The sequence below is a fragment of the Kazachstania africana genome, chromosome 4 (genome assembly GCF_000304475.1).
Source record: "Kazachstania africana CBS 2517 chromosome 4, complete genome".
Taxonomy (NCBI): Eukaryota; Fungi; Ascomycota; class Saccharomycetes; order Saccharomycetales; family Saccharomycetaceae; genus Kazachstania; species Kazachstania africana.
The window spans coordinates 417,190-441,882 of NC_018943.1; the positions used below are offsets into that span (position 1 = coordinate 417,190).

Consider the following 24,693-nt stretch of genomic DNA (forward strand, 5'->3'; position numbering starts at 1 on the left):
ACGGAGGAGAGTTAAAATCTGATAATCCAATTTTGGACTATCAGTGCTTGCAAACAGCAGGAGATACTTAGTTATTAAATGATTAGTAAGCTAATTAGCTGGGCCCTTCTAAGCAAGTCATTAGGATTGATTGCTTGATTTGAACTTTTTTTGAACTTTTTTTGAACTTTTTTTGTTAGTCGGCCAAGGAATAATGAGTTTGAATATGGGATGTGCGCTCGTCATATTCAAGACACCTCCAACGATGAAATTTTGTGTGCTGTTTCAATCTGAATATGCGTTTTGTAAAGAAAAAGATATTCGCTTCCCCCCCCTCCTTGTGTCATCCCACTATTAAACCAGTTCCATGAAAGGCAGCTGTATGCTTTGAATGTCTCCTTACCGCTCGTTCGTCTAATTCCTAATTTCTTCGTTGATGTTTGAGACATGAAGTGCACATGGTATTTTGCACCTCTAACAGGCACAAACTGATTACAGATCAAGGAATCGCCTCATTTAGAAGCTGGGGTGTAGTTTCAAGAGTAGAAGTACTACACGGTGTAGGAAAACGATCTTCACACTCAGTTTCTGATGAACTTAGCATACTTCGAACCTAACGCCCTTGCGTATCCTTTTTTTTGCACCGTAACTAGCAAACGTTCTATGTAGACGTTTACTTTTGCCTTGCAATTACACCCACTTTCTCTTATACAGTATATATCTCTACATTTTCTTTTTACATTCATCACAATACCACTTACCTTTTGGTAAAGTTGTTAAGCCGATACAAGGTAAATGAAACCATTCTAACTCGCAGCTCTCTCCATCACACCCGACCATTTCACCGTATGCAATTTGATTACAGTAGCAGTATAGAGGTTCCCCGTATTCATTGACTCTTTCTCCTTTGTTGTTAACTATAGTATCTGACGTCTTGTTTGCCTTAGGATTACCAGTACTGTTCTTATTGGACGACGCCGAAGAAGATGATGATCCACTTATGCCTGTAAGTATATTGGGTGCATTACTGCTATTGTCCATTATATTGTTGTTATTTGTCCTTCTCTTTCTTCTTTTTGGATCCGTAGAACCTCCTACTACGTTACTTCTCTTTTTACTATTACTTTCATAGTCGATACTGGGTGTATTTTGCTCCGAATTGATTGTGTATTTTGTATCATTGTTTTGCTTTCTGTTTGCTGCCATAGCCTCTCTTCGAGATTCACTTTTCATAGCTTGTGAAGATCTATGACCTGGTTTACTCTCTATCTTCTCCATTAACTCATAATGTAAATGCATTGCAGGATGGTTATCTGCACCCAATCTTAACTTTACCGGTATCTCTTGATTTCTTATTGCAACTTCATATGCTATTTCCAAACGTTCTTCTAAATGTTGTAATGACTCCACCATAATCGAAGATACATGCATTTTCTCTTCCAAAGATTGCATCAACTCTTCAAAAAGCCCGTTAATATAAGTTAGATCTTTGACTTTGTCTGCTTTCTTTTTCTCAACTAATTCATCACTCACTCTCTTGTCTATAGGTACGGTTAAAAACTTGTCTATCTTTTGATGCAGTTCTGGCATCGAATTTACACATTTCGCATCAATTTCATGTAAGAGCGTCAAATACTTCGAAACCTCAAGAGGAACTTCCTCCAAAACATCAGCAGTGTCGTAGAGTCCTGGATATAAGTTAGCGGGGCTTGTCATTGGTCAAAATACTATTTGGGAGCGTTACTGGATTGAGAACTTATTATCATTTCGAAGTCCTAAGGGTTGACTGAAATTTTCCATTCAATTTTTATCAGAACGATCTACGATCGCTCCATACGTTTGTTTACATAACGTTCGGTTCATATAATTATTTATTAAAAACGGCAATTATGGAGACGATAAGGTAGTTATTCTTTATTAGCGGTCTGTGATATCTCAAGCATACGTCAAGAAACAACAGGAGAATGTCTGATTTAACCGATATGACAATATCAAAGTTTGGCCATCGGATATAGGCTGATATTCCTGCCTGCGAGAAGGATTGTATGATATTACTTTGGTTGTTAAATTTACATATGTATTATACACATAGTATACGGAAAGTTGCTGTATAATTACCTAACTTAATTTGTCATTTTTTTGCAGATAAAAAGAAAATATAATCTATTTCATGGATCGTTTAGTGAGTTTCAGATGGAATTTCGAAAACAATTTGCTTACCAGTTAACTTGGAGTAAACTGCTTGGAAAGATTCTAATTTGTAGTCAACTTGTTGGATGTCCTTGGAGTCTAATAAAACCTTTTGGATTTTGTTACCGCCGACTAAGTATCTAACTCTCTTACCGACAATTTCAGTTGGGAAAACCATATCTTCTAAGATTTTGTCGTGAACGGCAGTTAAGGTTCTAGATCTTGGTCTCTTTTGACCTTGTCTGGTGTTTCTAGCTGGCTTTGGTAAGATTCTTCTTTCAGCTAAGAAAATAACGTGTCTGTCAGGGAATTTCTTTTCTAATTCACGAGTTAGCTTGGCTTGAACCTTGTGGTAGGCAGCTAAGGATGGGACAGGGACAAAAATAGTTAAGGCTTTCTTACCACCGGCAACATCGATCTTAAATAATAATAATACTTTATGTTAGTAATCTTGTACTAAAAATAGTGCAAACCAAAAGTGTGATAATAGCATAATAGAAAGGACTTGTAGCCACTTGTTATATTACCATTTTTAAATTTGTTCTATTTCAATAGTTCGAAGAATATAGGGATATTTTAATGATCATAATAAAACTGAAAGAACCTGGCTGTCTTATCGTGTTTTATTCTTTATTCTCCTAAGTCTTATACATGCATCATCACAATCTTATAATAGTTAATCGGTAGACATACTTCTCTGATGGATCTGAATTGCAATGGTCTTAATTCAGCCTTTAAGTCGGCAGAAGAGTTTTCTAACTCAGTGAAAGCTTGGGCAACTTGTAATTCTAATTCAGTTGGAGCCTGAGATAAAATCTTAGCGTGGGTAGACATTATTTGATGGTTTCGCGGTTCACTTAAGCCCTTTAGTGATTGACCTTTAACGTAAAGCTTCGCTTATACTAACAATAATATCTTAATGGAATTAACTATTACCTATGGGATAAACTCTAGCTGGATCTGTCTAGAAAGAGAAGCGATCTCTATCCGGCCTAACTGACCGTACGATCAAGCCCATTTCGGGCACGGGTTACCCAAGTCGCCCACCCTCATCAGCCTAACGAAAATAAGCTGGGCTAAGGTGTCCGTTTAGGCCGCAGACCCATTTTCCGAGAATTCCGAAATTTTTCAACTTGAAAAGAAATTTTGATTGGAAGAATTAGGGTGTAAGGGTGTAATGTCTAATGTCCGGATGTTACAGTCACGGAAGTTCACGCTATTTTCAACCCAATTCTGTGAAAGATTAAAAAGATATTAAAAGACTTAATCGACCCATGAGAGATGTCGGAGAGGTCAGGCAATTCAAAGATCGGTTAGTGAGACGTAGTTTGATCTATAGATGTGTAGAATGAGAATCAAGATTACCTATTATACTTATCACCTTAATCGCAAGTTTTGTTATTTACTCTTTATTTTTTATACTATCTAATATTTTAGTTAAAGTCGGTCTATTCATTTTTACTCGACTGACACAGGCTTACATAGTCCTATCTTACAACTGTAGATCTATTTGTTCAAACGAAATTTTGTATTTCTTCTGAGATACTAAATAAATATTGACAAGTTTAAAATTTTATCTGAAAAATCAGTTTTCACTTCTGAAATGTAAAATTAAAAACATATTGAAAGTGAAGAAAGTACCAAATATGTCTGCCTGACTCGAGAACCCAGATAACTGGCAATCCAAAGAAAAAAAAATATTATTTAATCTGAAACTAGCATGACTTTGCGCTATATATAAGTATTTCCTCTGTAGAATGAGGTGGAATTAAGGGCATAGAACAGTTTTTCTTGGAATTCGACAAAAGGTGGTTCTTCCGGACGATATAGGCCCGATAGATCAACATCCAATATGTTTACTTGCCAAAAGGAATGTGTGTGTGTTATATATCGTGTTTCTCTTCATTTATTGGGACTCTGACCAGCGTTTCTGGTAAGGGAATTTCCTTTTGCTGTCTTATTTCTTCACTGCTCTTATCCATTGCTTCGTCATTACTGCTATTAGTTTTACTGATATCGCCATCCACATTATCGTCATCCCAAATACCAACCTCATAATCCTTCTCCACGTACCTTAATAAACCCAAACTTGCTTCAGATATGGACCTAGTTACCGAATTCCATATCGACATTACATCATTTACCCTTTGTGCATTGCCTTCTATTTGCTTCACCTCATCACTTAATTCATTTAGCTGTAACTTCATTGTATCTGTTAACGCCGCTATCTTTTTAAGAGCAGCCAACTCTCTCTCCTTAGATAGTAACTGTTCTCTTAAATCTGCCATTCCCTTCACCTTCTTCTTTTTTCTTTATTTGTTACTTCAGCTTATTATAGAAAATCAGTTTCCGTGATCTTCTGTTTTGTTGTTGCTATATTTTGTCATATCAAGATTTGGTGTTTTTCATGTTTCTACGATTTTCACCTATTTATAAAGGAAATACGGATTACACACACATAATTACATTAACGGTCCCTAGCTGATGTGGGCAAAGCAGAAATAGGCTTGTCAGATTCATAGCAATTACTATCATTAATTAAAAACGTATTATTTTGCCTATAGTCGTTGATATTTGAATTGTATCAAGAAAACCCAGACATGTAGATGAGACTAATATGAATGTCTCAATGCGAACTTTAGTTATTCAAAGAATCTGAATTAGTGAAGGTTCTTATGAAGACAATAACTGATTGAAAGTCTTGGACCGGCCTTCTATTTGAATCTTATAGATTGTGCATTTGTTCCCTAAATTTCCTCAACGATACTGAAAAGATACCACCAGGGACTTTTAAGTTCAATATATCACCAAACACACCCTAGCCGTCAAATAATCTGTCGTTTTGCGGTTAATTAGCTTTCAAAATTTCAAATCACCTGTAAATAAGATACTTCAGACAAGGCCATTTTCTATATATCGTTGGAGACATAGAAAGAACAGAAAGTTATTGAGGAAGTTACTATTTTTCAAAAGAAGAAAACTTAACAGAAGCATGTCTGATGATCAACCACCGATAGGAAGGAAACAAAAATTTATGAATTTGATGAAAACAACCAGAGATGTTTATATTCCAAATATAAGATCTACTATATCTCAAAAGACAGCAGAAGGATTCAGGGCCGCAACAACCCCGAGTGAGGGCAGAGTTTTATCCCATCAATATCCGCTCGATATGAACATTAGGATATATCCTACATATACCACCAACCTGAAACCTAATTTATTTGAAACAATTGTACGTTTTAACGTAAGCGTTCCTGCAAATTTAAATACAAGGAAAAATAGGCTGATACTGTCATTATGCAAACAGTATCTTAGAACCAACGAGGTAGATGATGAGACGATTGAGCAACATTTTGATGAGGCCCCTTTGGATACTGATACAGAATCTACTTCAAGTAGTAGATTTACCTCTGGAAGCAAACTGAACCTGGCAGAGTCTGTCAATAGTACTGACAACAACGTTTTTCAAAGAGAGAACACTTCCAAAAAAGAGCTTTCCGTTTTGAGGGAAAGGGTGACAGATTTCCTATCTAGATCTGTTCCTGGTGTTGCTACTATCATCGATGTTTCCTCTCCTGATAATCCAGAAGAGGACAAAACGTTCTTTGAGACAACAGATGAGACAGGAAATGTCACTGTTAGGCTCCAAACAAATTACGCACCAAGTTCCATTCGTGTGACGTTAGATACACCTCCTAGTTATCCGTCTTTAATATCAAAAGCTTATGCTTGTAATTTAGTAAATCCTGATGGTATCGGCTTGATTAGTGACATTGACGACACAATAAAACACACTGGAATAACTGGCGACAAGAGATCAATGTTCAGAAACGTTTTTGTAAATAGTGCTGAGACCTGGGTTATTGATAAGATTCCTCTATGGTATAATGCTCTTAGAAATGCAGCTGATGCTTCTTTTTTCTATGTCTCCAACTCTCCCATCCAGACTTTCCCAGTATTGAACAAATATATCATGGACACTTTGCCCCAGGGTCCACTTTTTCTCAAACAATATTCGGGAAGTTTTTGGTCCAGTATCATGACTTCAAGCGCAAACAGAAAGCTGGACACTATCACCAACATACTCGAAGATTTCCCTCAGAAAAAGTTTATTCTGGTGGGAGATTCTGGAGAACAAGATTTTGAAGCCTACATTGGAACAGCATTAAGATATCCTGACCAGATTATAGGAATATATATTCGGTGCTGCAAAAATTCCATGAGTGACATGGGCTTACGCGAACAAGAAGTTCAAAAGGAGTTAAATAATATAATTACAAGGGATTACAGTAAACCACTAAGTTCCACTCCATCTTCAACAAATATATCACCACGTAAAAGACCACCACCACCGCCAGTTCCAAGGAAAACTTTTCAGTTATCATCAGATCAGTTGAGTGAAATTGACAGGTCACGCTCAAGCCCGGCTCATAGTAGTGACACTATTATAAATGATGGGATGATCGAAACTCCACCACGCTTGCCTTTACGGAAACCATCGTCTAGCCAATTCAGTAATCCCGGGTCTTCAATTCAAACAGTTCCATCAACCTTGAGTGACTACGATACAACTGATTTATATTTTGACAGGAAAGCTGAAACATGGAGAGGCAGGGTATCACAAGGAATTCGAGATTTGATAGAAATACAAAAATTCGATATGGGATTGTTGTTTTTCAATGATCCTGAACAATGTCTGGAGGATAGCATGGCGAGAATACGAAGTCTTCAGAAAGACAATTCATAACAAAGCTATAAACAGATATATAGTAGCATTTTATTAGTATAACTAGAAAAGGAGAAAAGTAACATTTTTTTTTTTGATAAAGTCCAATAGACTACTTGAAGATTGTCATATTATAATTGTCCTTTATACAATGCTAGCTTTTTTGTTTTATTATTTTTATAGGTCTGATGCTTTTCAGATTGCAACATGGCAATGCGGGTGGCATTGAAAAAAAGCAAACAGCGGAGAGATAGTTTATGGATGTGAACTTTACTTGCTAAAATTTTACACAGACGACTAAAAGGTTTTACAATGGGCTCCGCAGATGCCAAGATGACAGAGCAGGACTCTCATGAGCTTCCTGCCAAATCTATAAGGGGCAAACCAGGAAATCAAAGCCAAAACAATCTGCGGATTGATGAAAACGACAACTTAACTACAAAGAAAGAAAGTAGTAAGAGAAGCACCAAGGAGTCAAATATTCAAAGGGGAAAGCCGAAGGATAAAATTAGGAAGAATTCTTCAAGCGTTAGGACTGGATCTAAGACGAACAATGAAGAGGATCCTGAATTAATAAAGAGGGATGGCAGGACTAAGAATGGCTCATCGGTAAGAAGAAGGAGAAGGCCGAACAAAACTAATACTGAAGGTAAAGTTACATCTTCACAGACCCAGAAAGAGGATTTTAAGAAGGCACCAGGAGGTGGAGAGAAGAAGAAGGCAAAAACCCGTACTGCAAATGCTCAAGTAAGAAATACTCAATATAATAATTTCTCCATAGATCCACAGGCCAACTTGCTCATGAAGGAAAGGGAGGATCAAATTAATCTTTGTATTCATAAGCTAGGTCCAAGTGCCTTCAAGCTTTTCAGAAAAGGTCGTTATGTCACTTCCTATGGTTTTATACCGAAGCGGAGCAAGTCGACAATAGTCCAAAAAATCGGGACTTTTCTGATTAATATACCGCTTAATTATCCTGCTACACCAATAAAACTAGCTAGTAATCGGAATGAAGATCCTGAATCAATAGAATCCCTTGAGCAAAATCAAATAATAAAAAATTTCAACAATAAAGCACGTGAATTGAACACTGAAAACTATTCACTCATATCACAACTCAATTATCTTATAAATGAGATAGATCGTTTGGCGAACAAAGATTTTCTTTCCTCAGATAAACGGAAGAATGAATTCTATACAAGTTTTTTAACAAATTAGGTGAACGCACAATACTTTATATACCGATAGGCTTCCTCATATCTACACATACGTTTACATATATACACTTAAATGTAGTTATCACGAAGGGCACTTTTGCGCTGCTATATATGAAGAGTTTAGTCTGACCATTGTGAAACAATTAAGTGTACAATCAGTTTGTTCGGCTGTCTCAAAATAAAATATACTACGCGAAAATGCCAAGTTGGATCATCGATCTATGTGGATCTGGAGATATATCTAGAACTTTTGGGAGAGACACTCAATTAAATACTGATCTTAACTTCTACTGAATATATTAAGGTTATCCCAGGATATATATTCACATTCATAAGATCAATTGGTTAGTAGGGCAGAAACTCTTTTCCAGTATGCCCGATTCATCGAAACCATCAAATGCCTGGATCACGCCACACAACTACCAAAAACGCTCAGTTTCTTTAGAAGAAGCTACCAATCCAAATCTATTACTATCACGTTCCACAGATGACTTAATCAGTACAGGTTTATCTCTTGCAGGTATTGGTTTAAAGAAAAATGAAGGTCCACTCAAAAGGACGCGGTATTCATTCAAAATGAAGTCCAAAAATCGTTCAGAAAGTGATATCTCAGGTCCTGAAAGTACCGTACTCAATTCTAAGTTTAATATTATGTCAATGCCAGACGAGAAAACTGTTAATATGCTTTTCAGTGAAATGCTAGAGGATGGGACCTTCTTTTGGGGTTCTGCTCAGGGAAACCTTCAAAAGGTATCCAGTAAAAGAAAGTGGGAATTAATATGTAAGATAAAATCAGTACCAGATACCACAGATAATGAAAAGGAGAAAAAGGAATCTAAGTTTTTTTCAAACTTGGATAATTTTCCAATAAAAGATCCTGATATTTCTAGATCATTATATCAGATAGAAAAGGTACTAAGGCAATCTCAAATGTGTGATAAATTTGTGAAAGAAAACCATATCCAAATGCTTTTGGATATCATACCTTCAATCAGCAGTTCTTTCCAGTACGTGTACCTCCAATGTTTCAAAACTCTACTGAACAACGCCGAAGCTCGAGCTCAAATAATCAAATCCAATACTGTACTTCAATACTTTATTGATTTGATGATTAACGAAGGTACCTCGCTAAGAACAAAATTGCAATCAAGCCAGCTGTTATTATTGCTGACTTACGTAGATGCAGAAATGGGATACAAAGTTATATGGAGCAATCTCGAGAAGAAACTACAATTGTGGCTCAATGATCTTAACGAGATCATTCTCAATCCTGATTCAATCATAAAAGAGGAGAAATCAGCCCAGTTTTACATTCAGTTATTGAGGCCAAAACAGCTAATAACAGAGTATTTATCATCATGCATGTTTCTGATAAATTCAATCATTGAAGGGTTCCCATTACAAAATGAAAAATACTCTGTTCTCGAAAAATTAAAAGATGTAGAGTTACCTAAACTATTTTTTGAACTAAGTGCTTTAGACTCTAAGGTTATTCAAGAACAAATATATCGTTACAAGAAAAACGACGAGAATATTCGACTAAAAATAATAAATGAAAATCCATTATCTATACCTGATATCTCTTATGGGGCGACGCTTATGCTTTTGATAGAAAAATCGAAGTCTACTCCTCTGGAAGAACCAATCGGTGCATTACTAGATTCTGTTTTAAAGATATTAGATACACGAACATACTCGGAGTCAATTAAGTTATTTGCCTCAGTAAGTTCACTCTTGACTTACCTGGTGGATAAGCTTGATTCTACTATCAGCTCTGCAGAAAATGCTAATTCGTTGAAGCCCGTATTACAGGATTCAATTGAAAGATTAATAGATAATTTGGAATCTGATGAGGTTGCAAGAAGAGCCATGAAGGAATTAAGAGAATCAGAAACTGTTATAAAAGATCTTAACACAGAAATCCATAATTTGAAAAGGGAAAAGAATTCCAGTAAAGAAGACATTTTAGAGCAACTAGAAGAAGTCAGTACAATTCTAGATGAGAAAGAGACAGAAATTGAAAACCTAACATTGAATGTAAATAAGCTCGAAGAGCTGTTGAGAGAAGAAAAGAAGAAAAATCAACATTTTATTGCACACCAGCAATTCAATGAGCCAACTAAGTCAAAATTTTCACTTTTTAATAACCTTGGAGGCTCGACTGCCAATCAAAGAACTTTAAAAAGAGCCAATTCTACATCAATTTTTAAAAGCAAAAGAGTTGCATCTCTATCATCATATCTTCAGAAAGCATCTGAAACGGAATTATCTAACGGTCCCACGGATGATACAAGCAGTATTTCTATGTCTCCTACAGGGGACTTCCTTCCTCTGAGGACAATTCCACCAAAAGATATTTCATTAATGAATAAAAAGGGTATCAAATTAATTGAATCATCACCTAGATCGATAACCACCATTGGTGAGCCTGAATTTTTGAAAAAAATGGACACACCATTAAATTCTACCTTGCCAGAAAATTTAAAATCAAAAGCGCTACATTTGGATTTCGCTGGAGACTCTTCGTTATCTTTGAGAAGCACACTACCATCTTCCCCATCTCAACCTCATTCTACTAAGATCGATACTCCAACAACACCTCTAGCTTCTTCAAAGGATGTACCAGTAGCTCCACCACCACCAGCATTTTTACAGAGTACTACGAAAAGCATTTCACCAACCTTATTAGTTCCTACTCCTCCTCCTCCACCACCACCACCACCTTTATTTTTGACAATTAATCAGAACACGACATCCAAAAGTTCAAAGGAAACATCTCTTACGGCCGTATCCCCTGTTGCTAATTCAAATGATCCTCAAATTCCAATGCCTCCGCCACCACCTCCACTTCCAATGACTTTCAATGCGGCTTCTAACAATCTAATTACAGAGCCTAATGTTGAAATAGTAAAAAGTGAGGAAATAAGACTGAAACAGATTCATTGGGAGAAAGTTGAGGACATCGAGTCAACTTTATGGCATGATTCTGCACGCCGTGAAGAAACGGCTAAAGAGTTGAAGTTAGATGGAATCTTTGACCAAGTCATGGACACTTTCCAAGTTAAAAATATAAAAATGAAGAAGCGTGATACTACAACGGCCAGTAAAAAACAAAATGGAACTCTGTTGCCACGAAATTTGGCACAACAATTTGGTATCAACCTTCATATGTTTTCGTCACTTGGTACAGATGAATTTGTCGAGAAAGTCCTGGAATGTAATAGCGATATTGTTTCCAATGTGTCCGTTTTAGAATTTTTTAATAAAGAAGAATTAACATCAATTCCCACGTCTTTAATTCAGAAGTTTACACCATACGCCGAAAATATCAAATCGAAATTCGAATTAGAGAGAGCAGATAGAATATTTTTCGAATTGTGCTTCCAATTGCATTCGTACTGGCGTGAAAGGTCAAATTGCTTACTGATTTTGAACACTTATGAAAAGGACTACTATGATTTGATGTATAAGTTGAAAAAAGTCGACGATGGAATTCAGAGGTTACTTTCATCAAGTAAATTTAGAGATTTCCTCTATATTATAATAGAGATTGGTAATTATATGAATAAGAAAACTGTAAATGGTATACGAATTGGTTCATTAAATAAACTAGTTTTTGTTAAATCAAGTTTGGATAATAATGTTTCATTTTTACATTTTATCGAAAAGATAATCAGGGTGAAATATCCCGATATTTACTCATTTATCAACGAACTGAGAATAATACAGGACCTTGGTAAACTATCTATTGATCAACTGGAGTACGATTCTCAAGAATTCTGTTCGAAAATCAATAAGATGTCAAACGATTTAGAAAAGGGCAAGCTGTCTAAAGCTGATAGAATAGATCCAAGAGATCAACTCTTGAAAAAGACAAAATACAAGGTACTTCGTGCTAAGAGCAAAAGTGAATTAATGAGGCATCAACTAAAACTATTAGGCCATGATTATGCCAAGATAATGAGATATTTTGGTGAAGATGCAAGTGACAGAGATAGTAAGAATGCATTTTTCACCAATATCTTCGAATTCATACAAGTTTTCAAGAAGTGCTCCAAAGAGAATATTGAAAAGGAAGAAATGGAGAGAGTGTATGAGCAAAGGCAAAAAATGTTTGATATGCGGAAGAAAGAGGAAGAAGAGCAAACACAAGAAAAAGAGCAAAATGATGAAAACCGCAGTATAGTTGATGCTTTAATAATGCAGTTACGCGTAGTGGAAAAACCGAATGAACCTTTAAGAGATAGAAGAAAGACCAAAATTACTGGTAACAGCCACACTAATAACACCAACGAACAGTTGCTGGAAAGAACACAGGCAATGTTGCAAGATATTCAGAATATATGAAATTTCATAATTTGCCCAGCTGAATTATATCTTGTATTTACTGATTTGTCAAGGATCCCATGCTCTCACTAGTATCAGATGAATGGAATTCTTCTATCCTACTACTACATTCGCTATGCGGTAATTAAAAAAAAATTTACGCTCGGCTCGTATGAAACCCTGGCGAGGGAGGAAAAAGTGCGTCCCAAAGAGGCAATACCATCACTTGTCAATATTATTAGGAGGGGTGATTGAATTGTCTCTCGATTTCCGGGCTGAAACTTTTCCGCTGGACGAGAATGCTGCTCGAGAGGAAAACACAGCACCAGCTTTCACAGTTCGGCTTCTCGAGGATTTGAGGGTGACAATATTCGCAGGCACCGAACAGCTTCTATTGCTAGGCCAGTTGACATCAATATGCATTCCTTTCTATGCTAAACAGAATGATATTCATGCAACCGATCCTACTTCGATTCACATGGCCGGACCCACTCTTTTTGCTACCTCAAAAGATGGGAACTACGCACTGTATTCACAATTAAATTTTTTTTTTTCACTACCACGGAATCAATGAACAAAATACTATTTTTAGCTTTGGCAAACTCTTCATGCCATTATGCAGCAGACTCTGTGAAAAGCAAATCGAGTGCGTTCATTACAGTTACTAGCTTGGTACTATTGTAGTACTCTTCCTACTCGGGGAGGGGGGACGGTTATTCTATAATCCTTAATTGATTCGGTCAATTCGAGGTTTTTTTAATTAGTTTTTTTTCTTGTCACAAAGAAAAATATCACTTGGTGCAGACATTTCAATTTTCATTTATATTGATCTTATGCCATTAGTTTAGGATTAGTACCAATTCTGAAACAACTTTGGGAGTACCTTTCCAGTCCATTCGCTATAACAAACCTGTTCTATAAGAGCTATAAGAGGAACAGTAAAAAGTAAATAAGTACATCAAGATGGGAAATGTGTCGAGAGCAGTTGGTTGTGCTGTAGGAATTCCTTGTGGTGTTGGTGTCATACTGGCGCTAATACTATGGGCAAGATTACAAAGAAGATTTAGAAAGGAAGAAATAAAAGATAAAGACCTTGAAAATGAAATCTATAATGAAGACTCACTAATTAATATCAATAATATAAATACGTGGAAAGTTGATTACCTAGAAACTACAAATAAGACAAGCAATTCGGTAGACTCTTCGGAAGATTCTGTCTCTGATGAAAAGAAAGGTGTAGAAAATATAGCAATGAGTTCATATGTTCCTGCGTATCGTAAAAACATTCAAACTTTCCATTTAAATGGTGCAAAACATTATTATAAACCTATAGATTCAAACCCAAGAGAGCTTCATAATAACGATGCAGATAGCCACCCGGAACATGGCAGAAAATTGAGTGTATATGATCAAATGGTACCGATAATATCAGATAAGTTGTACGACAGTTATTCAGAAAATACAATAATAATTACACATGACAACCAATCAAATATATCGGGTCAGACAAAAGAGGGTCTTATTAAGAATTTATATAGCCAAGACTTTGGTTCATACTATCCTCGTAAGTCTACGACGTCACTGACGGCAAAGACAAATACTATTTTTCCATCATCGAATGTTTCAACTACTACAATAGAAAGTACATCAGTTGATCCAGCATTAGTCCCATCAATAATAAGCCAACTGAAGGCTGCAAATAATGACAATCAAGCATCTCTAATACAAGAGGAGGACCAATATGAAAACGAATTTACCAATTATGCAGAAAATAAAAGAGAATTTATTAGAAATTTAACACCAAAAGTGGATTGACAATTTACAATATACTTTTTGTACCTTCACTTATTTACATAAAAATATTTATATATATTCACAAATCAATTTATGGTTAAATTTTCTGTAAGAAGATCATATTTCTGATCGTCAACAGTTAAACTCCATTCATGAATTAGGAATTCCTCATTATGATTATTTCTGTCAGCAATCAATTTGATAGTTCCTACCTTGTCTTTAGTTCCCTTAATATAAAATTTAATATCGACCTTTCCAGCCACTGGATTCAATTTCCCATAGACCCAAGGAACCAAGCCATCAAATTGAATATTTTCACCTAAGATATTACGTGTAATATTAGATCCACGTAACTGATGTAACGTCGTATCTATAATTGGATTCTGTGTCTTTTCATAGTTGAAAATTAGAGACAGAGTGAGAGCCATTGTTACAGAAAACCCCACCAATTGCCACATATGTTTTTTACGATCAGCAAAAGGATTTGGCAATTCTCGTTCTATTCTCAATGGGGGCTTCTCTACATTGAGACGAGCACCTGTGGTAATAAAACTTCGTGAGTAAACAGAATTGCTTGACTTAAGCAATGCCAGAATGTTACTAGATTGCTTTGATCTCGATAGCGTTCTTAGCATCGTTGATTTGTTATAGAGATGTTGTTTTCGAGGATTATAATTTCAATAATAACATCTCCCTAATAAATATGAAATTTCAAAATTGCGAGACGATCTTCTCCAGTATTACAGAACAACAACAACAACAACAATCAAGAAAACATCGACAACCATCATAGATAATGACTCTTGTATGTGTGAAGGGGAGATTTTCAACATTATAGATTGAAAGATTTTATACTAACGTGTGCATCATAAAACAGCTGGGGAAAACCGTTCACATCACGGCTGATCTGATTCTGGTAGCAACTTGTCTGGCAGGCATAAGAAGAAATACGGGACTGACGCCAAATTTAAGATATGTAAAGAATGACTCAATAAGAGATTATACGGCTCGATATTTGAAGTTCGGTGAATCCTGCTATGATTATTCTGTGGCAAAGATTGGTGCGTCAAAATATTTCTCAAGGAAGTAGAAAATACAACTTAAAAACAATGAACGCATTAAGAAAGTCTCGTTACTAATATTGTAATGCTATATAAGGATATGCTCATCATAATTAGCACCATAGAGTCGAAGAAGACGACGAGATGGAGATGTATGATTCGGATTGTTACTATTTGATCATAACGAAAATATTATTGCAACTGGCTCGATCCATAAACAGATATAGATTTCTCTTTTCTATTTTGCTATATAGATTCTATTAGAACCACAACTGCACCAAATCTGCATACTAATTGACTTGTTCAACATCGTGATGGCTTAAAATTTAAGAGGCGAATACATTTTTAGAACGGGATCAAATCATATAACTAGCATATATGCTCGAAAACGGTTCATAAATAGGACGACCTAAGACACACCAAAGAGGTAGCTTTCACGGTCTGTAAACACTCATTTCAATAAAGACTTATGATAGTGTGATGGAATCCATTAGTTTACAGCATCTCGTAGCAAATAGTGATGAACTGACCAAATTAGTTGTATCTATTTATAACAGTAAGATAAAACCGATTTATAAGCAGCTGCTGACGCTGAGACCGATAGATCTACTAGAATATACCGAACAGTTATTCGAGTATTTTCTAAAGGGTAATACAGATTCTTTAGATTCTTTCATAATTGGCTATTTCTATATCAGTTTGGTTATACCGACCTCCCATGCAATGATAAAATCCAGTAATAACGATTATATTGCTATTTATCAGGATTTGAAGAAATATTACGAGTCACAGCCCAACCTAAGTGATCTTCTGTTCATAATTAGGAGCGAATCAGAAAATATTTTGCAGAGTTTTGACGTAGATGCTCCTTCTTCTCATTCCCAACACGAGGAAGACAATACTGCTGATTCATCAACAACTATATGGCAAGCCCCATTTCTAGAGCCGAATGACCAGCTAAAACTTGCGATAATTTCATCAGAGTCTGAATTAGAGTCCGAAACTGAGGTTGAGGCTGAAATTGACATTAATGCAAATGAGAGCAAATATACGAACTTTATTAATGACAAGACGATTAACGACGAAGATACATATTTGAAGCACCTTTATGAAGAATGCTTCATTACTCCACATGAATTATTCTCAATATTATCGAACCCTTCTGACAGATTAAAAATACTGATTATTGATTTGAGGTTATCGCGATATTTCAATTTACAAACTATTAGATCACCAAACTTGATTAAATTTGATCCCATAGAACTTTGGAACAATCGTGATCAGACACCTGTTCTACATAGAACCAGTTTGTTTTCAAATCCACTTTTCCAAAAAATTGACTTATTCTCCTACATTATTATCTACTCTGACAACGAGACAACAACCGCTTTTGAATCGTTTGAATATAATTTCAGTTTTTTCAAACTACTAATGTCGTCTTCTATGAAAGTGACCCCCAATTTCCTATTAGGTGGTTTTGAGAAATGGGAACAATTAATTTCGAGCTACTCAGAACAGTATGGTATCGAAACTAGTAACTATATCTTCACCAATAATAAAAGATTCACAGAGCCACCATCGTGGAATCCCCCACCTGTACCTCATGAGATTAGGAAAAGGCCACCTCCACCTCCACCACCCAACTTACCTTCGCGTACATATAGTACAAGGCATACTCAAGGATATCGAGAACAACAACAACAACAACAACAACACCATCATAACCATCGTCCTAAAAGAATAGTAACCCGATATACCAAATATGGCCTACCGCATTTGCCGCACTCATCAAATCTATACGTCCAGTTATCAATAAGCGGCCTTCGAAACCTTGGTAACACATGCTATATCAATAGCATGTTACAATGCTTATTTGCAACGACCGCCTTCAGGAATCTATTTTTAAGCAACAGATACAAGGAATATATTGGGACTAAGGTAGACCCACATCTTTCAAACTCTTTTCATATTTTATTCAGAAAGATGTATTTGAACGGGGGTTGTGCTGTTATACCTGTTCTATTTCTAAAGACATGCAATTTTCTCAGGCCTGATTTAAGGATACCTGATGTACAGCAAGATACCCAAGAGTTTCTTATTTTACTTCTTGATCAGCTACATAATGAATTAAAATCTAATCAAGACAGGCTAGTCAGCGAACATCCAGATTTAATTGAATATGATACTGATAGTATGGATGTTGAAAATGCCAATGAATACAAAAAATGGTTCGCAGAGTCATTAGAAAATGAGGGGCTTTCGCTGATACATGAAATTTTCCAAGGCCAATTAGAGAACTCACTTGAATGCCAGCGTTGTAATTATACTTCAACGAATTATTCAAACTTCTGTACCCTATCACTCTCAATTCCAAACAAGAGAAGAAAATTTAGAAAACTTGTAGACTTGGAAGATTGCATATCATTGTTTATTGAAAATGAAATGTTAACGGGTGAAAATGCCTGGAATTGTCCAAAATGTTCCAGTAGTTCAAATAATAACACATCTAAACGTAAGAGCAGAGGCTTTTTCAAATTTTCTAAGCATAAAAATAGGTCTCACAACGACTTGACATTTTCAGAATATAACCATAATAGTAGTAGCGATGATGTTAAGTTTAGTAAGAAGAAGTTAGTCACCAGAAAATCGACAAGTTTTATAAAACTACCAAATCTTTTGATCATTCATCTTTCAAGATTTTCTATGAGTGGCTTGCTAGATAAGAATAACACAGACATAGCATATCCAGCAATCCTGACAATAACTTTGAAGAACAAAGAAAAGTGCAGATTCAAACTATATGGTGTAGTGAATCATTTTGGTAATTTGAATAATGGACATTATACCTCTTTAATCAATAAGGAACCATCGCATGACCTGAATCCACAACGTCAAAAATGGTTTTATTTTGACGATGAAACTGTTAAGCAACAGTTCAATTATTTTGATCTCGATAAGAATGTGAATAGAATATCGAGTAGCGACGTATATGTTTTATTTTACGAAAAGATAATAGAATAGCATATCTTTTTTTATTGAATTATCTGATTTATATATACATATTTTTTTAGTCATTATATTTACTCATGAATTATTACACACGGACGACAATCATTTATTTTTAAAAACATAAATCTGAGAAGGGAATTATTGATCATACTCCAAAAGTTTTGATATATTTAATGGTGTTTTCAATTTCTTTATGTCTTCTACTTTCGTCCCAGTTTAACTCATCTCCCATAATCTTGACAGTACCTTCTACAGCATGTACAGCCTCCTTTGCATCTAAGAAAGCAAATCTAGACCGTCTCATTAAGAAATCCAATGCAGTTATTGCATACTCATAATTGACAGAGTATTTGACCTCACCGACAGTAAATGGATAGCGGAAGCATTCAAATACGTCGCCTCTTTCATTGTTATAAATTAAATCATTTGCATTTTCAATTTCATCTTCATGTTCATTGTAATTTGCTGCTAGAGCAATTGGTAATTTGTTTTTCCTATCCTTTGCATACATTTCACAGATAATTGGGGCTCTTGTACCATAGTTATCAGCCAAATGTTGAGACAATTTACTTGAGAGATGGTATCTTTGTGCCAATAATGCTTGAAGATTTGGATTCCAATTTTCACCACCAGCCAATTTAATATCTCTTGTAATACAAGGCTTAACGTTTGCAAATTTACCAACCTTGATAGCTTCATCGACAGTTTCTTCAGCCATAGCTCTATAGGTAGTCCATTTACCACCTGCAATAGTTACTAAACCATGGTCTGAGGTGAAAATAAAATGAGATCTAACCAAACCTTGTGTGGAGCCATCACCATTCTTATCTAGTGTTCTTGGATCTTTGACCAATGGTCTAATACCAGCCCAAGCGCTTAAAACATCTTCTCTTTTCACTGGAAATCTGATATAATGCTGTAATTCTTTCAAGATATCTTGAATATCAGCTTCTGTAGCGGTTGGATTCTCAGGAATTTGCTTCATTGGGACATCAGTGGTACCTGCTAGGACTTTACCTTGCCATGGTAAGAAAAACATGACTCTCCCGTCAGAAGTCTTTGCATCTAATAAACCGATATCCTTTGGACAATAGAAAGAGGGTAAGATAATATGTACACCTGCAGAAGGAACGACCATTTTTGGATTTGACACAGACACTTTAGTAGCTATGTCATTATTTGTCTTTAAATTGACATTCAATGGATCTGGTAATCCTGTTGGGTTTTGATCCATTTGTAAGATTGCATCACTGTAAGGGCCAGTGGCATTAATAACAACTTTAGCTTTAATATTATATTGTTTGCCTGTTTCAAGATCTTCTACTATGGCGCCTTCAATTTTACCTGAACCTTTCTCCTTTAATAATTGTTTAACTTCCATATAATTTAAAACAGTGGAGCCATTTTCAATGGCAGTAACAGCCAGAGTAGAATTCATTCTTGAATCATTGAATGTACCATCATGATACACCAAACCAGCTTTCAATTTGGTTGTATCTAACATCGGGGCAACGTCAGCTGCAGATCTCTTTGATAAGAGATATGAACTTTTTAAATTTTGTGAGCCAGCAAATAGATCGTACATTTTACAACCTGCATAGAAGTAAGGAATTTGCCAATAATTATAAACAGGAATCATAATGGGTAGAATTTTACAAAGATGGGGAGCAGTATTTAACAAATGAGCTCTTTCATTCAAAGCTTCAATTACTAAGTCTAATTGAGCCTTGGATAATTCCCAAAAAGCTTTTTCTAAGTAGCGAACACCACCATGGGCCATCTTAGTAGATTTTGAAGAAGTTCCGGATGCAAAATCGTATTTTTCAACCAAAGCGACATTGAGACCTCTTGTAGTGGCATCTAAAGCACATCCTGCCCCCGTAGCACCACCACCAATGACTAAAACGTCGAATTGATTTGTCTTATTCAATTTCGATATGAGGTCATTTCTTGTGGGCAAATTAACGCTCCGTTTATCAAGCGGAGAAATTAATTTGCCGTCTTCCTGATAGGAAGGTGCATGAATTCTTGGACCTTTCTTTGCGTAAATAATACCACCTACCGTCACTGTGGCTATACCGGCCACTACGACTTTAGGCAGTAGATTCTTTGTCTTTGCAGTAAACATTTGCTTCAATGAAATGAATTCACTATAAGATTATGGGTCTCTTGAACGCGACAGAAAGAAAGGAAAAGAAAAACCACACGACCAACAGAAGTTAAGATAATAAGTACATATATATATATATATATATTTATATATATATATGTAAACTTAAACTTATGTAAGAAGAAGATTTTGTACAAGGATTACTTTTTTTTGAACGGCAGAATTGGATTTACTTAACAAATTAAACGTTTTTCGCCTTAGAGAAAACAAGCAAACTGTATGCCAATTCGAAGTATTAAGATTGGTTGATCTTTTTATACAACGAAATCTTATGGTCATTTTAAATTTGAATTTCATTGGTTTAGAAGGCAGAGTGTGGTTTCCCAATTGGGGTGGCGGGTAGAGCGGTATTGCTTCTTATGGTAATGGATTTCCCAATAGGGGATGCGCTCATCCCCTTGCTGGACACGGCGGAATCTCGGAGTTAACGCCGCCGGCGTTTTTTGTACGATTTTATTTTTGGGTCGGGTTTTTCAGGGTTGCCAGTTAGGGTTGGACGAGGGCAGGTAGGGTTGGAAAATGAACGGTCGGAGTCTCTTTAGGGCTAAGAATGGCAGCTTTTTCCTGTCATGATCATCTCTTTAGGCATATACGATTTAAAACTGACATATGTAGTTTATTATATACTGAAGATCATCAGTCTGTCAGTCCTCTACGTTTTGATCTTTTCAGTTTTCTTCGAACGACTAACGTTGGCACGGAACATACAAAGTTTTGTAAAGTTGATAACATAATTGATAGAGAACAACATAATGCCATGGGTTTTAATCCATAAATCATTTCGCTTAATAGATGCTTGGGATACGGATGTGTCAACGACACTATGATGACGTCCAAATTATCAATGACACCACTTATACAATCAAATAAATGCAATGTCATTTTCTTCACTCTTTTCAAATTATTATAAATGATCGTTTCGTCAATATGTTTCAAAGTGGATTCCCAATTGACGATATACAAAGTGTCTCCATTATTTATAACACAACCCATAACGTATGTCAATGCATAGATCGATTCGCTCGATAGATCCATGAATAATATGTACGATTGTCCATCCCCATTCTTACTGGATCCTTCACCTTTTGTGACAAGATCAATAGCGCGAATATATCCATCTTCAATTTCATCCAATTTGGTCGTTTCATCAGGTAACACACTCTCAATCTCCTTTTCATACTGTTGAACCCATGGCTTTCTTGATTCTAACACTTCATTGATACTTACACAGAAATTTGGTAAAACTTTCATTCCTAAATCAAAATCAAGTTTCTCATCAATCTCAACTTCATTATCAATATCACTAACTTGCTCTTCATCCGATTCTTCCTCTTCAAAATCCTCAGACTCTTCATCTTCATCTTCATCTTCATCATCTCCCTTGTCTTCATCTTCTACCGATTCAGAAGAATAAATCTCATCACTATCATACGTACCTTCCTTCTTCTTGAGTTTCTCATTCGCATTGAACAACCTCATTGATGGGTCCTGCCTCAATACTGTCCATTTTAAGAATTCTTCCTCTCTAACTTTGCTTGAGTTCCTAGAAAATGATTTTGATCTAGACCTCGATCTTGAAAAGCTCTGACTAGTACTAGCATTGCTACGCTGTTTCTTCAATCTAGATCTACCTCTGTCTATATTAAACTGCACTTCTGTGGCATTTTTATGTAATATCGATTCGTCCTTTGGTGATGGTGACGAGTCCTTCGTCGTTCTACTTTCAACAGCATGTAACGGTGCCTGCGTACCGTCCGGTGTTGTCAGCAATATACTCTTATTATTAGGATTATCCACCATTGGGTCTTCAGCTCTTATATAATTATCTATTAAAATCCTTTTGTATTTCTTGTATATGAAAAGTATATCGTATATCCTTTTCTGTCTCTCCCTCGTCCTTAGAAATAATAATCATCGTCAAAATATTACAATGATTATATATGTCAGTTATATTATAAGAAAAGCAGCTATAAACGGAACATTATCATTTTAAAGTAATATGAACTTGCCCAATGATCAACCAGTAGTGGACCCGTTTGCCAGCAAATTTTCTATACCAGCAAAGAGAATTTTTGACAGTCAAACAACACAATATTTCCAACACTCTGTTGCAAATTATAGATTGAAGTATTTTACTAATAAGTATATCAATTTGGTCAGAGGGGTACCGTTACCAGTTTCTAGAAACATTACCATGACAATCACTAGATACATACTAGATCTGCTGGATAAATGTTCACAATTCATTGACGAAACTCCTCCCCTCATAGAACCAAGAAGATTTGGTAATTTATCCTGTAGGACATGGCATGATAAGATCAATTCATACTTACCGGGTGAACTCAAAACTATTATTGATAACTTTTCTACCATTGAAAACGAAAATATGTTTAACGAATTAAACTATTATCTATTGAACTCTTTCGGTTCCAAGACTAGATTGGATTATGGAACAGGCCATGAACTTTCATTTTTAGCATTCATTAGCTGCATAGATATGATACGAATGCTACAAGATATGACTGCCGATGATTTTCTACTCATCTGGCAATCGTACTATAATTTGACCAGGAAACTTATTTTAACCTATACATTGGAGCCTGCTGGTTCACACGGAGTTTGGGGCTTAGATGATCATTTCCATCTCGCTTATATCTTTGGAAGTTCACAGCTCATCTCAGACATAAGTCACCTTGCACCAAAAGATATACTGAAAAAAGATGTTGTAGCAGAACATAAGGAAAATAATCTATATTGTCAAGCAATCAACTTTATCTTCACTGTCAAGAAGGGTCCATTCAATGAACATTCACCGATACTATACGATATCTCCAAAAATGTCAAATCCTGGAGTAAAGTATTGAAAGGCTTACTTAAGATGTACAACGATGAAGTATTGAATAAATTCCCAGTAGTACAGCATTTTTGGTTTGGCGACGGATTTTTCCCATGGAAGGATAACAATTCTGGCAAAGACTTGCCAGTTTTCGAACATAGTGAAGGCGAGTCACCTAATCCAGCAATCATGACAATGATGCCTTCAAGTACCGAAACTATGGCCAGTTTCAATCTAGCACGATCATCGAAATCTCCTATCATGAATCCTAATTACAAGATGTCAATGCACAGACCACCATCACTGTCCAAGAATTCGAGAGAGATGAAACCACCCAGCACTAATGTCATCAACTCTTACCTATCAAGGCCGCACTCACAATCTTCTAACCAAAACAGGAACACAAGTGGTTCAGACACTAACAATATTCTTCATAGGACATAATTACGCAATCGTCATTATATACTATTTTAAATGTTTATACAGGAGCTTATCTCATTATTACAATGTAAGTATGCTATTTCTCATTTTGACGAGCCCTATATTTATTTTTTAGCCCTAAAAATATTGAAAAGTAAGATTTCCCGAAGATTAAATGAACAAACCACTTAATCATTCACTGCTGAAGTAAGGTTATCACTCTGGCAACCCTGAACTCAATGAGGACTACGAAGAAGCACACGTTCAATATCTACGAGGATTCCAAAGTAGTAAAAAAAAACTTTCTTCGAGTGGTTCCAAATCTCTCTCTGTTAGCCTTTTGACCTCTGAGATTAAAAACGATAAGAATAAAAATTGTCAAGTGCAGCCCCAGAACAAAGCTATAAATATGACAGCACTACTACAATCTAGATATGATGTTAATAAAAATTGTGTTGAGCATACACGTCGAAATCTTGAATTCATCAAATCGTCAATGAATTCGACTCATTGTTTAAAGAATTCAAAAGAAACTCAGGGAAGAACTCAAGTTATAACTATCTTGAATAATTCCGAAGTTAAAAAAATGACATTCGCTAGGCACTGGAATGAAAGACCGCATCTGAACCTGTTAGACGAATGTAATAAACCCGTTTCTCTAGCTATCAGTCTACAGAAATCATTGTGGGATTTAAACGCTCTGGTTACAGTGAGTAAAAACAATAAAAAATATGATTTACTTATAAAAGTTGCCTCTGCCAGACGTCTTTCTTCAACTGAGATGCTTATAATACCTTCAACTGATGAAGCTATGCGATATATATTGCATAAGCCACTCACTTTTCGGACTAACAGCGTAGACAATTTCACTGGAGCCCATTTGGCGCTGAATTCAAAGATTTCATTCAGATTGGATGATACTTTAATTTGGTGCTTAAATTGGAAACTTTTACAATAATAAT

At 35.8% G+C, this 24,693-nt stretch overlaps 14 protein-coding genes across 14 annotated transcripts; 8 read left to right on the forward strand and 6 right to left on the reverse strand.

Moving 5' to 3' along the window:
* Positions 1-702: 702 nt before the first annotated feature.
* On the reverse strand, positions 703-1,695 carry PHO23 (Pho23p; the record flags this gene model as incomplete). Its single annotated transcript, XM_003956940.1, has 1 exon — positions 703-1,695. The coding sequence occupies one exon, from the start codon at positions 1,693-1,695 to the stop codon at positions 703-705; it is 993 nt and encodes a 330-aa protein (XP_003956989.1).
* A 463-nt stretch (positions 1,696-2,158) lies between these two features.
* RPS7B (40S ribosomal protein eS7) lies at positions 2,159-3,003 on the reverse strand (the record flags this gene model as incomplete). Its single annotated transcript, XM_003956941.1, has 2 exons — positions 2,159-2,587; positions 2,863-3,003. The coding sequence occupies 2 exons, from the start codon at positions 3,001-3,003 to the stop codon at positions 2,159-2,161; spliced, it is 570 nt and encodes a 189-aa protein (XP_003956990.1).
* A 1,049-nt stretch (positions 3,004-4,052) lies between these two features.
* Positions 4,053-4,457, reverse strand: DAD2 (Dad2p; the record flags this gene model as incomplete). Its single annotated transcript, XM_003956942.1, has 1 exon — positions 4,053-4,457. One exon carries the CDS (start codon positions 4,455-4,457, stop codon positions 4,053-4,055), a length of 405 nt encoding a protein of 134 aa, XP_003956991.1.
* A 704-nt stretch (positions 4,458-5,161) lies between these two features.
* APP1 (phosphatidate phosphatase APP1) lies at positions 5,162-6,919 on the forward strand (the record flags this gene model as incomplete). The annotated part of the gene is made up of 1 exon (XM_003956943.1): positions 5,162-6,919. One exon carries the CDS (start codon positions 5,162-5,164, stop codon positions 6,917-6,919), a length of 1,758 nt encoding a protein of 585 aa, XP_003956992.1.
* A 312-nt stretch (positions 6,920-7,231) lies between these two features.
* Positions 7,232-8,116, forward strand: SMU2 (Smu2p; the record flags this gene model as incomplete). Its single annotated transcript, XM_003956944.1, has 1 exon — positions 7,232-8,116. One exon carries the CDS (start codon positions 7,232-7,234, stop codon positions 8,114-8,116), a length of 885 nt encoding a protein of 294 aa, XP_003956993.1.
* A 371-nt stretch (positions 8,117-8,487) lies between these two features.
* On the forward strand, positions 8,488-12,462 carry BNR1 (formin BNR1; the record flags this gene model as incomplete). The annotated part of the gene is made up of 1 exon (XM_003956945.1): positions 8,488-12,462. The coding sequence occupies one exon, from the start codon at positions 8,488-8,490 to the stop codon at positions 12,460-12,462; it is 3,975 nt and encodes a 1,324-aa protein (XP_003956994.1).
* A 942-nt stretch (positions 12,463-13,404) lies between these two features.
* AIM20 (Aim20p) lies at positions 13,405-14,256 on the forward strand (the record flags this gene model as incomplete). Its single annotated transcript, XM_003956946.1, has 1 exon — positions 13,405-14,256. The coding sequence occupies one exon, from the start codon at positions 13,405-13,407 to the stop codon at positions 14,254-14,256; it is 852 nt and encodes a 283-aa protein (XP_003956995.1).
* A 65-nt stretch (positions 14,257-14,321) lies between these two features.
* Positions 14,322-14,870, reverse strand: COA1 (Coa1p; the record flags this gene model as incomplete). The annotated part of the gene is made up of 1 exon (XM_003956947.1): positions 14,322-14,870. The coding sequence occupies one exon, from the start codon at positions 14,868-14,870 to the stop codon at positions 14,322-14,324; it is 549 nt and encodes a 182-aa protein (XP_003956996.1).
* A 161-nt stretch (positions 14,871-15,031) lies between these two features.
* ATG44 (mitofissin) lies at positions 15,032-15,325 on the forward strand (the record flags this gene model as incomplete). The annotated part of the gene is made up of 2 exons (XM_003956948.1): positions 15,032-15,040; positions 15,113-15,325. The coding sequence occupies 2 exons, from the start codon at positions 15,032-15,034 to the stop codon at positions 15,323-15,325; spliced, it is 222 nt and encodes a 73-aa protein (XP_003956997.1).
* Positions 15,326-15,776: 451 nt separating this feature from the next.
* UBP7 (ubiquitin-specific protease UBP7) lies at positions 15,777-18,317 on the forward strand (the record flags this gene model as incomplete). The annotated part of the gene is made up of 1 exon (XM_003956949.1): positions 15,777-18,317. One exon carries the CDS (start codon positions 15,777-15,779, stop codon positions 18,315-18,317), a length of 2,541 nt encoding a protein of 846 aa, XP_003956998.1.
* A 133-nt stretch (positions 18,318-18,450) lies between these two features.
* Positions 18,451-20,433, reverse strand: GUT2 (glycerol-3-phosphate dehydrogenase; the record flags this gene model as incomplete). The annotated part of the gene is made up of 1 exon (XM_003956950.1): positions 18,451-20,433. One exon carries the CDS (start codon positions 20,431-20,433, stop codon positions 18,451-18,453), a length of 1,983 nt encoding a protein of 660 aa, XP_003956999.1.
* A 678-nt stretch (positions 20,434-21,111) lies between these two features.
* IMP21 (Imp21p) lies at positions 21,112-22,275 on the reverse strand (the record flags this gene model as incomplete). Its single annotated transcript, XM_003956951.1, has 1 exon — positions 21,112-22,275. One exon carries the CDS (start codon positions 22,273-22,275, stop codon positions 21,112-21,114), a length of 1,164 nt encoding a protein of 387 aa, XP_003957000.1.
* Positions 22,276-22,474: 199 nt separating this feature from the next.
* Positions 22,475-23,755, forward strand: RRD1 (peptidylprolyl isomerase RRD1; the record flags this gene model as incomplete). Its single annotated transcript, XM_003956952.1, has 1 exon — positions 22,475-23,755. The coding sequence occupies one exon, from the start codon at positions 22,475-22,477 to the stop codon at positions 23,753-23,755; it is 1,281 nt and encodes a 426-aa protein (XP_003957001.1).
* A 385-nt stretch (positions 23,756-24,140) lies between these two features.
* Positions 24,141-24,689, forward strand: KAFR0D02200 (uncharacterized protein; the record flags this gene model as incomplete). The annotated part of the gene is made up of 1 exon (XM_003956953.1): positions 24,141-24,689. The coding sequence occupies one exon, from the start codon at positions 24,141-24,143 to the stop codon at positions 24,687-24,689; it is 549 nt and encodes a 182-aa protein (XP_003957002.1).
* Positions 24,690-24,693: the final 4 nt, after the last annotated feature.